The 15,264-nt window shown below is 47.7% G+C and overlaps 5 protein-coding genes across 5 annotated transcripts; 1 reads left to right on the plus strand and 4 right to left on the minus strand.

Moving 5' to 3' along the window:
• Window positions 1-15: 15 nt before the first annotated feature.
• GGI43DRAFT_356004 (uncharacterized protein) lies at window positions 16-2,329 on the plus strand. The gene is made up of 2 exons (XM_083202320.1): window positions 16-1,498; window positions 1,571-2,329. Exons 1-2 carry the CDS (start codon window positions 240-242, stop codon window positions 1,860-1,862), a joined length of 1,551 nt encoding a protein of 516 aa, XP_083061100.1. The 5' UTR covers window positions 16-239; the 3' UTR covers window positions 1,863-2,329.
• A 327-nt stretch (window positions 2,330-2,656) lies between these two features.
• Window positions 2,657-5,628, minus strand: GGI43DRAFT_402986 (Spc98 family-domain-containing protein). The gene is made up of 3 exons (XM_083205738.1): window positions 5,227-5,628; window positions 4,496-5,170; window positions 2,657-4,436 (listed from the first exon to the last, which is right to left on the minus strand). Exons 2-3 carry the CDS (start codon window positions 5,120-5,122, stop codon window positions 2,796-2,798), a joined length of 2,268 nt encoding a protein of 755 aa, XP_083061101.1. The 5' UTR covers window positions 5,123-5,170; window positions 5,227-5,628; the 3' UTR covers window positions 2,657-2,795.
• A 208-nt stretch (window positions 5,629-5,836) lies between these two features.
• Window positions 5,837-7,590, minus strand: GGI43DRAFT_422352 (senescence-associated protein-domain-containing protein; the record flags this gene model as incomplete). The annotated part of the gene is made up of 3 exons (XM_083208096.1): window positions 5,837-6,759; window positions 6,817-7,507; window positions 7,573-7,590. The coding sequence occupies 3 exons, from the start codon at window positions 7,588-7,590 to the stop codon at window positions 5,837-5,839; spliced, it is 1,632 nt and encodes a 543-aa protein (XP_083061102.1).
• Window positions 7,591-8,070: 480 nt separating this feature from the next.
• On the minus strand, window positions 8,071-11,603 carry GGI43DRAFT_402990 (glycoside hydrolase family 95 protein). Its single transcript, XM_083205739.1, has 10 exons — window positions 11,053-11,603; window positions 10,915-10,997; window positions 10,768-10,852; window positions 10,541-10,712; window positions 9,764-10,483; window positions 9,537-9,701; window positions 9,431-9,483; window positions 9,195-9,373; window positions 8,968-9,136; window positions 8,071-8,910 (listed from the first exon to the last, which is right to left on the minus strand). Exons 1-10 carry the CDS (start codon window positions 11,183-11,185, stop codon window positions 8,297-8,299), a joined length of 2,373 nt encoding a protein of 790 aa, XP_083061103.1. The 5' UTR covers window positions 11,186-11,603; the 3' UTR covers window positions 8,071-8,296.
• A 520-nt stretch (window positions 11,604-12,123) lies between these two features.
• GGI43DRAFT_433593 (uncharacterized protein) lies at window positions 12,124-13,035 on the minus strand (the record flags this gene model as incomplete). The annotated part of the gene is made up of 2 exons (XM_083209770.1): window positions 12,124-12,440; window positions 12,492-13,035. The coding sequence occupies 2 exons, from the start codon at window positions 13,033-13,035 to the stop codon at window positions 12,124-12,126; spliced, it is 861 nt and encodes a 286-aa protein (XP_083061104.1).
• Window positions 13,036-15,264: the final 2,229 nt, after the last annotated feature.

Consider the following 15,264-nt stretch of genomic DNA (forward strand, 5'->3'; position numbering starts at 1 on the left):
TTTTGATATAAACCGACACCGACTCTCACCAAAGGGGCACATCAAAAAACCACAAAGACCAAAGCCACTTACACCAATTACACCAATTACCACTACCCATACCAACAACCATTGCTACAACAGCATCAGCCAGCATCAGCATCAATCATCATCGCAAACAATATATCAGAGTAACACCCTCAAAACCCTCTCCCGCTACTCTAAACCTTTTTCTTTCTTTATCGCGCAGCGCATCCCCAATGGCCGTTCCTACAAGGAGACAGGCTCGCGCAGCATCAAGGGCTAGCAGGACCACAGCTTCCAGCATGGCCCGCAGCAGAAACTCAACAGCAGCATCAAGCCGCTACTATACGTCGAGTCGTCAGTATGACCAGACCTCCAGCTATGTATCGGGGTCCTATTATGACTCCCATCACTTATCAAGGGATACATGGGAGCGCGATACTTGGGAGGATTTGCCTCCGTCAATGGTAGACACCGGCTCAAACTCTTCTTCGTCCGTCAACACATACGACTCTTCCTACTCAGACGACAAGTCATCAGAGTCTCACAACGACTCTGACAATGACCACAAGGCCGAAGAAGATTCTGCTGCATCACCAGGTATTCCTCCTTCTACGCTGCCGCCATACAACTGTATGCCTGCTCCTGAGATCTCTGTCCGATCCTCAGACCCAGAAACCTTTGCGCGTCTCTTCCCATCAATGGATCGCTTGTCCATTCGACATGACGACCGAACTGCCGATGGTAACATGAACCTCCGCGTCGATGCTATTGTACCGGATCTGTCGTCGCGCCGCCGCCGTGCTGTCGCTATCCAGCTCTTCCACCTGCGCATGCATGATCTTGCTAAGCGAGAGTTTTCGCTGAGACGATACTGCCGCGACTCCGGCCGCGAAGTATGCAACTCTAAGGGCGCTAACCCTCGCCTTGAGCGCGCAACAACATCTTCCTCCTCTTCCCTCTCGCGGTCCGTCACTAGTGCTTTGCGCTCGGTGAAGACCTCTTTCCGACGACCCAGCGGCGCCTCTGCGGAGAAGGCTGTTGCCTTATCTACTACTCCCGACCCTCGTCGTCCTTCCTTTGGCAGCAACAACACCTCTTGGGGCTGCGGTGGCTCCATCTACTCCGATGAAGCAGCAAGCTCTGACTCTGATGAGCCCAAGCTCCCTTCGGCGCGGCCCATCCCGCTCAACACCCTCAAGCTTGAGTTTAGCAACTACGCCCGCGTGGATATCGTTCGTCGCCTAGGCAAGCAATACGACTTTCAATGGTGGGGACACAACTATGCCTGGCGCCGAGTGATGGATAAGGCTCTTGGCAAAACTGCTTTCCACTTGATGCGCGATAAGGAAGTTGAGCCGGTGGCGGTTATTCTGCCTGAAGGCCGCAGCCCGACCCAGGTCGAGGCTGACCAGGCTGCAGGCAACTGGATTCCCCAATGCTACATGTGGATCAACGACAAGTCTATCATTGAAGCCTTGACTGACGTAGCTGAGTAAGTCCTCCCACTCTTCTTTCTCCCTGCTTATTTTCCCTTTTGTGAAGCGGCTTCTAACGTGAGCTCTAGTGTTATCATCGCTACTGGTCTCATGGCACTTGTCGATGACTCCATCCTTAGCCGCTGGCCACCAGCGAAAAAGGCCGGTACTTACAGCCGCCCTGTCACGCCAGCTCGGCCCCACACCGCACCCGGTGCTACTGCGACAGCCACTGCCGCTGTTGGTAACGCCACCACAATTAACAATCACACCGTTACAGTGTCTCAGCCACGAACGAAGACGCTTGTACACGGGCTGCTGAATAAGGCCCAGACATTCAACCCCCTGCGACTCAGAGGACATACTGTGCTCGCTTATTAAACTGCCTTATTGCAGAACGACATCGACAGATTTTTCATATATCATACGCTCCAGACACAGAAAACATCGCATCCTTGAAAAACAGAAGACACTTTACACGACTTATCAGATATTGAAAAAACAGTACGACACATGAACACAGCATCCTAACATGAACAATGAATCACGAAACATTTAGAAAAATCGAGGAAACGAATCTCGTAATTCGATCTCTACACTCACACTCTTTTGACCTTTCCTTTGTTCTACTATTTCCTTTGTTGTAAAGATCATATGAATTATACGGCCGGAAAGATAAAAAGGACTTTTACGAAATTTACATTAGCGAGCGTCTGCAATTTTTGTGTTTTTTTTTTTTTTTTTGATTGATATTTGATGTTTTTCTTTTCCTTTTCCTCTTCTTTTTACTGAAGCACAACCTTCACGATGAGCGAATAAAAAATTTTGGGATATTGCATACATGCATGGGAAAGGGATTATATAACGGATACATATACATACACATATACATTGGCGCCTGGGACTCCTTTTTCCACCTTTCTTTTTTTGCTTCTCTTTCTTCTTCTAATCACAGCCTTTGGGATTTTGGGATTTTTTTTAAGCGCCAAAAAGATTGATGCGCGAAATGGGTATAATGGGATATTATGGACACGAACTGGATATGACAACATAAGGATATAGGAAATAAGTATATACATAGGTGAAACTACATATAGATAGATTTGGGCTAGGATATTTTGGCTCTTTGGAATCGCCAAATTGAGAATGAAATTATTGAATTCCGAATACAAATGACTCTCCTCTTCCCTATGCAAGTGAATATTAATTACATTCCCATTAAAAAAATTGCTCTCATATTGAAAGACAAGATACGGCCGTAGCTTGCTTCAACGCCAATTACATATAACGCCAATCTTCATTATAACCGACCTGCTAATATTCTCCCTGCGTATTAATCCATGTGCCAAAGTCCAACTTCATCAATAGACGATTAATCCCTCCCACTCTCGCTGGAATATACATCTCACCATCTCCATACTCCTCGTGCCCATCCACCGTCCCATCAAGGCCCTCCCAGCGCGCAAGGAACTCAACATCGCCTTCGAGGCTCCGCAGCGCACCAACGACATCCTCTATGCCTTGCCGAATCTTGCCCTCTACGCCACGAATGAGGGTCATAATCTGCCGCTCTTCGTGGTCAAGGTCGGTGGAGGAGTCGAGGACGCCAGCGTCCGCTTCAAGGTCGATTGAGGTGAATATAGAGTGGAGTCTTTGGATGTGTGTGGCGAGGTGGTCGATGTGGTTGAGCAGGGTGTATAGGAGGCTAGCGAAGGTGGGCTGTGTGAGGAGGAGGCGGTGGACGAGGGTTCGAAGATACAAGGAGTGAGCTGTGACGAGAGTTTGTGGATCTGGAGCTGGTCGTGAGAGGAGTTTGGAAACATCGTTGGGGTTTGTGGCATTGCTGGAGGAGCCAGGCCTCCAATCGGATGTCGTGGCTATGCTGTGCTTGGCAGAGTGCGCGGCTGGAGTTGCGGCGCCTGAACGGCCACCATCACGGCGCCTCTCTTTGCCTGTAAGCCAGATGAGGAATCCCTCCCAGAGACCCTCTACGATTTCTGTTTGGAAGTATGCTTCCGTCTCACCGAGGAAGAAGATGGCGGCGCTGGCAGTTGTCCAAGAGCTTCGGAGAGCCGCTGCACGAGCAGACCACCGTTCTCTAAGGGTGCCGGCGTATTCGTTTGCGCCTCGTGGGGCGGGATGATGGCGTCTTAAAGAGGTAATCTTCCATAAATCAGTGAGCCGAATGTGAGCTCGACGCATGGACAGTAGGTATGAGTTGATGCAAGAGTATAGCTGGAGGTCGGATGGTGAGATGACCATGTCGAGAGGGGACGGGAGTTGGATAGATAGAGTAGCTGGGACCGAAAATAACAGATTTCGGAATGGCGATGAAGCGATTATCTTGGCTTCGGCGGCATTGAGGCCTGGGCTGACGAGGGGAGGCGTCAAGGTGGCCTTGGTGAGGTGTAGCCGGAGCAAATCTCTTGCTAGTTCCAGCAGCTCGTCTTCCTCTACTTGGTTCCGCTGCATCGCTACCAGAACAGCCCAAGTCCTTGCTAAAACTGCAGACACCTCTCCATCTTTCACAGTCAAGTTCTTCATACCGTCTTGCTTTTCGTGAGCTAGGTTGCCTGCTCTTCGCCAACGATTTCGAATCTTGTCGTCAGCCTCTTGTGTTAATGCCATGGCGAATTCTCCTCGGCCCAACAGGAAGAATTCTCTTAGTAGCTGCAGCGCCTCAATAACCTTTGCCGTGGGCAAGATCTTCTGAAGGGTATTTTGTGAAAGTGACAATCGGATAGAGACAATAGTTCTTGAAAATGTGGCGCCGTTGACGGGAAATGATAGGCTGGCCAGCTCTTGCAGCTTCGTAGATAGGTGATCCAACCCGCCCATGCCTGAGTCAACAGTGGCCCTAACACGTGTATGGTTGAGAGATTTGCCAATAAATAGCATTGATGCCGCTGTAGATGGCGTGACAAATCCCGGCAGTAGTTCTGGCTCATATATGTACTGTCAAAAGTTAGAAGAGGACCGGGAAAAAGTACTAGAGAAGGAGTTGCAAATCATACCTCGGCAGTCCCGTCTACTCTTTGGATGAAGAAATCGTTGCCTCCTAAGCTGGGCAGTCTTCCATAAAGAACCCAAGCCGAAACCTGTTTTAGCCATGCCGTTTCGGCAACCTTGACCAAGCTCATAGCCGCCTCCTCGACATCCCGATAGCCGCTCTGCAGCTCGGTTCTCAGGCGATTCATGATTTCTGAGCCACGGCATGGACTTCCTTTCTCATCCTGTGAGCCCATAAATTGAACAATGTCCCAGAGCCATTCGAACCGTCTTGTCCATTGGGTAAATTCGCCCATTACGGCCGTCAGAGGCACAATATTGTATTCGCCCACCAGCTCAGGATCTTCTTTTAATATGCTCTCTTCTACTTCTAATATCTTGCGCTGAAAAGCAGATAAATGTATAGATTGTATAGCTGTGCCGACGGCCCGACATATCGGCGAAGGGTGAGCACCGGCAATCTGGCCGGCGTATTTGATGAGCTTGATATGGATGTCGCTGAGATGCGCCGCCGAGGCTAGTAGCTGGCGTTCCGAAGGCGTGACGCCGGACACCGGGCCCGAATCGGCAGCTCCGGCTCGGAGGAGAGGCGACGGATGCCCCGAGAGAGAGAGGAGGATTTCGTGGAGCATGGCTCGGGCTGCAAGGATCTGGAGCTTTGCGAAATCAGGGCGTCAGAGCTATGAACGATGCGATTGGTAGCTGTTGCGATTGCCAATTAGGAGCAGTGACGCACTTTTTGCTAGCTTTTCTAGCTTTGAGAGAGTCGCTTATGCGATGTATGATAAGGATGAGGACGCCCAGGAGCTCGTATCGGCACATTGATTGCTTTCGACGGTTCTATCGTGGGACATAGGCAATGGTGGGGTCAGGGAGGACGGGCATTCGAACTGCGAATTGGTTTCGCGGGCGGTGAATCTTGCGAAATGTGCATAGAAAATGGATTCTTCAAGACCGCTACACTCGTATTTTCGACATGGCGGTTAACGATCAAGCCTTGGAGAAGAAAAATGTGGCGCTTCAGCCACGCGGTTGTAGCTTGAAGCTCCGGTGAAGCTCGACTTTGGACGAAGCGTGTGCCGTCATCGTTGAAGCGCGCGTGGGCACGTGACCTTGATTTTGGGAGAACAACCTCGACTTGGAGACGTCTCGTTTTGTCTCTAACTGTAGCAGAAGAAGAGAAATATTGGTTGTTTAGAGGAAAATCTTCATTATTGAAATTTACTTGCTATTTATTTAGAAATTTCAGACTTGAAATTGCATTAAGCAGAGTCGTATCTCATATCGGTGGTATCTCCAAGCTGCAACGCTTCCAGCAATACAAATTGATCATCTCTTATATACAATCACCACGCCGACTTCTTTCCATTGCCGTTACCCTTTTCGCTCCCTGGAATTATTGCGCCGGCTCCATATGTATCATGTACTGCGCTTGATTTTCCATTGCCGTTTCTAGTTTCATTTCTGGAACTGCTCCCACTCCCACTAGCACTCCTGCTGCCATTGCCACTGCCATCGCCTCCAGAGACAACCGCGACGTTATTATTGCCGTTGTTGTCGCCGACAATGATTTGGCCTCCTCCCTTGACCCTGCCGACCACCATGCCCTTCGCGACACTCTTGAGAATGGCGCGGCGTGAGACTCCTGTCACATCGATGTACACCAATCCGACGTTCTTGAAGCCGCTGCCCAGATTCCTGGACAGCTCTCCTGCTTCAGGCCCCCAGCGGTGTCCAACCACTGTGGACATGCTTGATGTTGTGCCGGATAGTAAAGTCTTTCCGGCATGTTCCATGCCATCAACGACGGTGTTGAAGGCCATCAAACTCTTGTTCAAGACTCCAGGCTTGTACGTCTCAATGACGTTTCCTTCCTGATCGTAACCCCGTGCCTTTCCATCCTTGCGCTTCGACATGCCAGCGCCAAAGTTTTGAGCAAAGTGATTGATAGAACCAATGGTTTGAGCCGAGAGTGTAGCTACTCTAGTAGAATAATGGTTGATACGGCGAATATGGTCGTGGGTTGTAGGGGCAAACGTCATAGGATTCGCGGCAGGCTTGGTGCTCTTGGTGAAGTTGTCGGCCTGGTTATGCATTGCCTTTACGACGTAGTCGGATGTTGTGATGAGCAAGCGCGAGGCCTTGGTGGCTGACGAGACAATGGTCGATTTCCTGTAGGCGGGGTGCATAGTATCTTCGATGTAGTCGTAGGCGGGCAGAACAGAGATGTTGTGGCTGCCATCCGCAGGGAGGATAATCTCGACAGGTTCTAATGCCGAGATGGGTGAGTACGCAGTGACAATAATTGGAGTATTATTCGTCTTACCTTTGGATCCAGGTTTAATGCCACTGTCCTCGACGACGTTGAAGCCACCACTCAGCTCGCCCATGACGCTACCATCCTCTTCATCAATAAGGACGATTCTCCCCGGCAAATGCGAGCTATGACTGCCCCGGACATATCCCTCGCCCTCGTCGAAGTTGGCTGGGTTATAGGGGGGAGGATCATCTCTTCCAGCTTCTCTTGCCTTTGCTCTGGCAGCATCGGAGGGTCTGCGCTTTTCTGGAGGCGGGGCTGGAGCTGGCGCTCGTTCGAGGAATGCGGTGCATTGTGCAAGAATCGTCTCAAAGGTGTCGACATCCTCTTGGACGTTGGGTCTGCTGCCGACGACGGGGAACTCTAGGCGAAGGAATGCGCCATTGCCGGGGCCAAGGTCCCATCGTGGAATCAAATAGCTGCTGGGAGGCTGGTGGTAGATTTGCGTCGTCGCTGGCATGGGGAGATCGAGCTCAGGTGGCAGATGCAGGTGAAGATAGAAGTCTTGCTCGCCATTTCCATTCCCATTTCCAGTGCTTGCTGGGTCTGCAGAGCCTGAGGACGTCGGAACCATCAATAGCGACAAAGTTTGAGGCCCTGACGGCGTTAATGACTTCTCGGTGCCATTTGCGAGGTGGTAGGCCTTGACGCCTGTGACGGAGTAGAGCAGCTTTGGATCCTGGTGATGAATTGGAGTTAGCTTTGGAGGGGAAGTAGAGATGCTCTCAAGAGAGAGCAAGGAGGAAGATGAGAGTTGGCGCGAACATTGAGTCCAGAAGCCATGATGGCGGGAGATGTTGTTGAAAAAGAGATATGAGAGAAGAAAGAGGGAGAAAGTATATGGAGATCGGTGACAGGTAGGACGAGAGGATTGATTAGCTGCGATGCAATGCGATGCGATGCACTGCCATGCGACAGCGGGGTTGCTTTAGGCGGGGTGGGCTTGAACGATGCGCTGATAAAGCCGCTAATTAGTGTGAAGCCGCAGCATCAAAACGTCTTAATATTAGACGATAAGTTTATTGTTAAGGAGTGCGAAGCAGAAACAGCTTAATATAAGGCAGCATCTTTTCAACCTGGATCCAACATTATTAAAACAAGTCCCCAACCATCCACCACCCAAAGAACCATCACATGCGACACCCGCCCACACGTCATCACGGCGTTTCTTGGTTGGCCCTGCAAGCGCCGCCTTGTCACGCCGCTGCTGTCAACCGCGTCATTCATTGGCCCGAATCGCCACCCGCAGCCAGCGAGCCAGGGGCTAATTTAAGCTTCTACAGGCGCTATCGCTTCTTAGTTGGACCTCGCCACTAGCGACTGTCACTGTTATTCCCGCTGGAAACAAGGAATTCACACCACAAGTGAAGCCATCTCCACCCCTCTGCTAATGTTGTACCTGCACAAAGAAAAGACTGCTATTACTTGATCCGGTAAATTCGTTGCTCATTTCTTCCGTCTTTTATCTTTAACTATTTAGATATACGTATCAATGCTTTGCGAGCACTTTGCCATTCTTATCCACCACGACAATCGGCAGACTCCTCCCATGCAGCACAGCTTTGTTCACAACTCCATTATTGTCCCAGCTAAAGTCCACCGTGCCGCCTCCTCTCAGACTGCCTCCCTTTACACTTCCACCGGCCCATTCTGTTGGGATAGCAGGGCCGAGAATCACCTTCTGTACGCTGTTGTCTCCCCATTTCTTCGGTAGATCAGTGTACAGCATTGCCAGTGCATTTGCCGAAAGACCAAAGTTGGCATCAATCTGGAACGGCAGAGTGACTTCATAAGGCCAACTACCAGTTGTGTATACCGAAAGACCGTTTGCCGCGAAGTTCATGTCGATGGAGTACTTGAGCTCTTTGTAAGCTTCATCAGTAACACCGAGCTGGCCCCAGCACGCGCCTCGCCACACTTTTTCCCAGCCGGTGTTGGAGTCGTCTGTGCCGTTTCCACGAGAGTAGAGACTTGTAGCGACGGCATCCATTATGGTCTTGTTGTCGCCGTGGACGCCTGAAATGACATAGCCTGGGTAAAAGCCGTAGAGGTGAGAGAGATGACGGTGAGTGTCGTTCTTGACATCGATATCCAGCTTCCACTCTGTGACGGTGATTAGTTTCATATTTGACACCAAAAGAGAAAGACCATAGAATTTACCTTGAATTTGCCCCCAGCTTCCAACACGGACGCCTGGATCAAGCTTGCTATACGACTCTTTCAGTCGTTTCAAGAAGTTTTCATCATTATCGCCGGATACGTCCCAATCTTTCAGGATGTGGTCAAACAGTTCCCAGATCACTTGTTGGAACTGCGAACATCCAAAGGTCTACAACGCCTGTTAGTTTCACTCTAGATAAACAAAGACAACTTGTGGTTGAACCTACTGTAGGGCCGTGCTCTGGAGAATTACAAGGATTCGCAACCAAAGTGCCATCTTTGAAGTAGTCGTCTTGCACAAGCAAGTCTATCCAGAAGCTTGCCACGCCTTTCATCAGAGGGTAACCAACAGAAGCATACCAGTTCTTATCGCGGCCATAGTCAAAACGATCCCATACGTGGGCCACTGTTCAATTAATTAGTATTGTTTCACACAATATGATGGCTGCCGTTAAAAACTTACTCATCCAAGCAATATCGTGTGCAACATCCGACCAAGTCGCATCATTTTCTTGCCTGTGCAAGGTGAGAAACAGGGAAGCAAAGCTAAAGATTGTTCAATGGCTTACGCTGTGTGACCGAAAATATTGGTATTTGTAAAGGCAACCCAGCCGCTGACATTATACCACAATCTAGCCGTCTCTGTCCCCCGGGGGACCCAGGTGTAGGTCATAAGATCCCACAAAGGATCAGTAAGACCTCCCAGGCCCATCTTTTCGACATGCCAGTGGTTCCTGTATGCATATACTTTCAGTAAAACATTCATCAAGAGGATTGAGTTGTGTAAGCAACCTACATCTGCACATTAACATCGATGTGGTAGTCGGCGCTCCACGCTGGGTTACCATCAGGAGCCCATGAGCCCTGCAAATTCGGAGGCAGTGATCCGGGTCGGGATGAGGCAATAAACATGTACTTTCCGTAATCAATCAGCAGACCTTCGACGAAGGGATCGCCTTTATCTGTTGAGTAATTCGTGAGCAGCTCCATTGAGTCGACTTCTGCAGAGTTATTGGGATCCGGCAAATCCAAAGTAAACTTATTGAACCACTCCCCATGATCTGTGACATGTCTTTGAAGGATTGTGTTGTAGCTCTTCTTGGACACTGCGTTGATCGTCTTCACAACACCGGGATACGGGTCTACTCCGCGGAAGGAATAGTTATTGGCAGCGTTACCCTTCGTTGCGTCGTATTCTGTGCCTGAAGCCACAACAATGGTGGCGGATTTTACTGACTTTGTGCTAAGGACCGTCTGGCCTTTGCTATTGCACGTTGCTTTCAGCCCACTCGAAGAGAGCGCAGAGGCCTGGGCATCTATTTTCATCCCGATCAGTCCCTCGCCGTCATCAGCTTCAGTTCGTCCGCTCAACCAAATACCACTGGAAGAGCATTTTACGGTAGAAGCCGGGTTTGTTCGATAATTGTCAACTAGGCCAAATGTAATGTCGGGCAGCGGCTTATTGGAGCTGACATGATAGACACAGGCTTGGTCGGGAAAGGTGCAGAATTGAACACTAGGAATGATTTAGCATGAGCATAGGGGACCAGTATTTGGATGATATTGCGCATACGTTTGAAATGTAGCTCCATTTGCAGTAAACTCTGTAGAATGTAATGCAGTTTCTAGGTCAAGAGTCCGCTTGTAATTGGAGTACTTGGTCACCCCAGCAATGGAGACTGTGAGATTGGCGAGGGCCTCGTAAGAGCCGTAATCAGAGGAGCCGCCGTATAATGCGGATTCGTCTGATAAGATTAGTACTATGTCTTTTATTCATTACTATCAAGAGTGAAAATGTACCTCCTGTCCCATTCTGAAAGATAAAGTCTTGGATCCCGGGTAAGAAATGAGCCAAAGAAGATGAAGGATTTCCTCCCGTGTAGCTCTGACTGTAGTGTTAGCAATGCTATTGCCCTATTTTCCTCAGCTACCGGTACGGTGTCTTACCGAATTTGAAAATGGGCCACCGCGCCATACACTATCGTCGTTCAAACATAGTAAATCGTCACCGGGTATTCCCAGCGGCAGGCCTACCTATATATCAGCCAATTATAATCACCATGTATTTAATAGCAGTCTCCTTACCTCCTTGTCTTCCATTACCAATAGTGTACCCTGTCATCAGCACATTTCCTGGGTCTGCTGGCTTTGAAGTCCAAAACTTCCTTGCCGCTACACCAGTGTGGCCGATGGCCAGCGCTGCCACAATAGCTTTCATTCTGAAAATTTCCAAGGTCAATTGGCCTATTAGAATTTTTCATCCATTGCCAACTCGTTTTATAAAAGAGAATTCCCCCTTCGCTGCCACGACACTTTATAATAGTACTGCATTGAGCCGACGGCTAATTGAGATTCTTATGCGGGCCAATGGTTTTGCATGCTGTTGGCTAACACAGACATTTGCCGTTCGTGGAGAAGCTTCTGAAGTGCCTTTTGGATATAGTATTACCAGCACTGCCGCTGTAGCTTGAAAACTAAGCCTTAGATACCCCTGACAACGGCAATGATTGACCCGTTCGGCTTTATCCCCCGCAGACTGCGGAGTTTCTCATGCATAACTATCCGCCTTCTGCGGGGAAGGTCTGCTGCTATATCAGTCCCTCCGGGGAAATTTCCGGGCATCGGTTGTTCTTTTTAAGAGCCGAGAATCGAAATGCAAGTGTGGTTCTCAATATCATGACATACATAGGTCTAAACTATGTTAAGATGAGTCTAGACTAGGAGTCTGGGTAAGGGCCGCCTTCTGTAGGCCAACGCAGCAGCTAGTCTCAAAATGAAAGAAAAGAGATACAATCAAACTCATTGCTCTCTCTTGGAGCTGCACGGGCACTGGCGTTTGTAGATTTGAAGTTAAACATTCATGTAGGTACATGTAGTTATATGCACACTTAATTTTGGAGTAATCGATTAATGCCGTGTGCTTCATAGATAGAAAATAGCATGTAAATAGCTGTTGAAGTATTAAGAGACCTAACAGCAAGAAGCAAGTCACTTCAAGTTGTCTGCATATATATGCAATTACGCGTAGCATCGTTTCTATTCTTTATAGATCTATTAAAATATAATACGCTTTCTAGATGTATTTAATATAGCTTGGCTATGTAATGTGAAATTCTTTATCCAGCATCCATGTCCAAAAAATTACAGCATACGCAGCTACAAGCACAAGCTTGCTGCCACAGCGAAACCTATCAACACTTGTACCAGTGATGAAGATGCAATACTAGCCACGCTTTTGAAATCTCTGCTATTGTTCTGGATTTCGTCCGCTTGTAAGCATGCAACGCTGCTTGGCTGACCAGCTGAGCCACGTGGGTGCGCATTGTCACTCCCAGCTTGGGCAAATCCAGTCACCACAAGCCAGACTCGTCGAATAGCATCATCGTAAGCTGTGAAGTTTCCGCGGTCATGGCTCTCGTTACCATAGCGGATCTGGATTGAGTCGCTGCTATTAGAGCCCTGGATAGGATGAGCTGAAGCATTGTTAGTTTAGGAGATGACGGACTAAAAAGAACAAGACCAACCAGATGTCAAACCAAATCCTTTACCATCGCCTAGCTCAAGCTCATCTTCGCAAACAGAAGGTAGAGTAATATTTTGGCACTGCGTGCCTGCATCAAGTGATGTTTGAAGAGCACTTAGACATCCATCAGAGAGCAGCCCTGAACAACTTCCGTTGGTTGATGCAGCGCCAGATTGTTTCAGCTTTACGCTGCTGTAAACATTATGGCACAGGAACCATGACGAATCTGCTCCAGAAATTACGCCCGAAGGGCCCTTCCACTCGAACTGGGTGCCAGTAACGAATTTACCGGAGGCGGCATTTCCGCCTGGTATGTCACTGGCAACTGAAATTGACAACGTCCAGTTATCACTTTTCCCTGGATATTTCTCTCTGATGTTATATCCGGGGATGCTGCCAGTCCCAGTTGCATTTGCGCTACGCATTGCAAGATCCCAGTCACCACTCGAAAGGCCTTCAGCCCCGTTACTAAAGAAATTTGCGGGTGAATCTGCAGAGCAGAGGAGGCTCAGCAGAGGAGCTATGATAGAGATATTGCTCTTCATCGTAACAAAGATGGTAATAAGGATAATATTGACAACAAGGAGTGAATGAATAGCCAAGGCCGGAGAAGAAAAAAAGAAAGAAAACGACAGATTTAGTTCAACTTATACTCTGTCGCAGGTGCAACTGAGCCTTGCTCTGCTGGTTGTCAGCTTGGTTGCCATCTTGAGTTTAGTTGATATAAGTGGACTCAATCTGATGCTTAATCTCTTTGTCCAGCAACTTGCGGTAAAGGAGTACTATTGCTTTTACTCTATTGGTGAAACAACCACCTGACGTATCGATTCCAGATACGTGATTAGTATGGGATAAGCATAATGACGCAGGGATCGGCTTAATTAGCTTACGGAGTTGCGGATCTTCAACCTTGTTGTAGTCTATTTCTTACCAACTTAATCGTGCAGGTTAACTATTAACGTGTTCACTAAAGTCTGGGCTTCAACCATAAATAAGCCAGGCTATGTACGAATAAGTATTGATATGCTCCCAAGGTAATGGTAGCAGGATTCTTAGCGCGATGCAAGGGTGCAATGCAGCCTTACAATCCAGCTGCGCGAGTCATCCCATGAATAAGTACATAAAAAATAAGCCTTAGTTACATCTGCCAAGTAATATGCTTCATTTGATTAGGAATCAGGATGTGTGTGTGGCATCAAAATAGAAATCCTTACTATATCCTAAACAGCGGTTCACAGGAAATAACGTTTAGAGTAACGTCATGATTGGCCAGTACATGTAGGTAACACAGCAACTGAAATCGTGAGTGACCTAGACGGCGCCCCTAAATATATCCACAGATGATTAGTTTCGGCGGAGCAGGCTTGGAGAGGCCCATGCCTCGCTGTAAGCACATTTGAACAGTGTTGCGGATTCTGGAGTTGAAGCAGTATTGTTCTTGACAACATGATTGCCCCTAGGCAGATTCTAACCGTGCTTCTATCCACACTCCACCTAGCATTGGCAGTTACAGTCGCATGTTATTTACTATATATAGGTACTTATCCTCTATTTTATTGTAAACTCCATCCAGCGACTAATTCCTTCAAATGTACATTTATACATGTACTCTTTCAACTAATGGTGTATTGCGCTCGCCTGGTCTGTCCTGCTTTTAGACTGCCCTTTGAGATAAAATTGTATATTTTAAGATCTGTTTTAAGTTATTGTTTCCTTCTTATATATATTTATAAAAGTTTGAGACTAGTACTCGACAATACCATATTAGGGTCCATTTGGCGACTTTAATATTTATCGGCGATCGACTCTTGTGCATGTGGTTTTATTTTACTACATAGCTACACGCTATCCTGGGATGCTCAGATTTACAGAGAATTTCTCTCTGATATACTGCATTGCCATTGCAACTAAATTACTCTAGGAAACTAGCGGCAGCTCGTAGAAAGAGTCCGATATATTTTACTACCTCTGTGCTGACAGTTTTTTACTTCTCGGCTCCAAAAGAATTGCAAACACCGGGCTATACTTTTGTTGAACTGCTCATACAAAGTCACGGAGAGATATGAGTAGGTATAGATACAAATGTAGCTAGCTCAAGACGAATAGTTGAGTTGATGACAGAAAAAGATGCTTCAAACGTTACAGCGCTTGTCACATGAGTCTAAAAATATAGAACCTAAGCAAAAGTAGATTAGTAGTACTCCGTAGGCCTGCCTCTGATCGATAGTATAATTTAGTCGTTACCTCTTTTTCTTTCATTGGACTCCGATAGTACTCTTGTAAACAAGCGTTAAACCTCGGTCTATAGAATTCTGCGATATAAGCGAAGTACATGGCAGAATCATGAATAGTGTTTTGGAGAATTTGTTTATCAACACACTATATAAATTCTCCAAAACATTATTGATAGTTGCGGGGTATAAATCTCGGTTAATTAGCTGCACATTATTGATCTTACAGTCTCGGTTGTATTGGGTTACGTTGGTATGAGGTATTGCAGTGAAGAATATCGTGTCATTAGTCAATTGTTAGTCCTAACATTGAGTTACTACGAAAGATCCAATCGTTGTTCGATTCATACCATTCCACTCGCTGCTTAGATGCCAAAAATGACATGGGCATCCCATGCTCTGACAAGAGAGCCATATTGATATAATAATACATTTAGTCTCTCAGAGTAGACTATTCCTCCCAGTCGGTCCACCTCTTTCGCCCCTCATCTACTCATACTACCATATGAAAATGTTTCCTCTCTCCTCCCTTCTGCTCTTCTT

Source organism: Trichoderma evansii (genome assembly GCF_050947405.1).
Source record: "Trichoderma evansii strain SZMC 28006 chromosome Unknown GGI43scaffold_8, whole genome shotgun sequence".
Classification (NCBI taxonomy): domain Eukaryota; kingdom Fungi; phylum Ascomycota; class Sordariomycetes; order Hypocreales; family Hypocreaceae; genus Trichoderma; species Trichoderma evansii.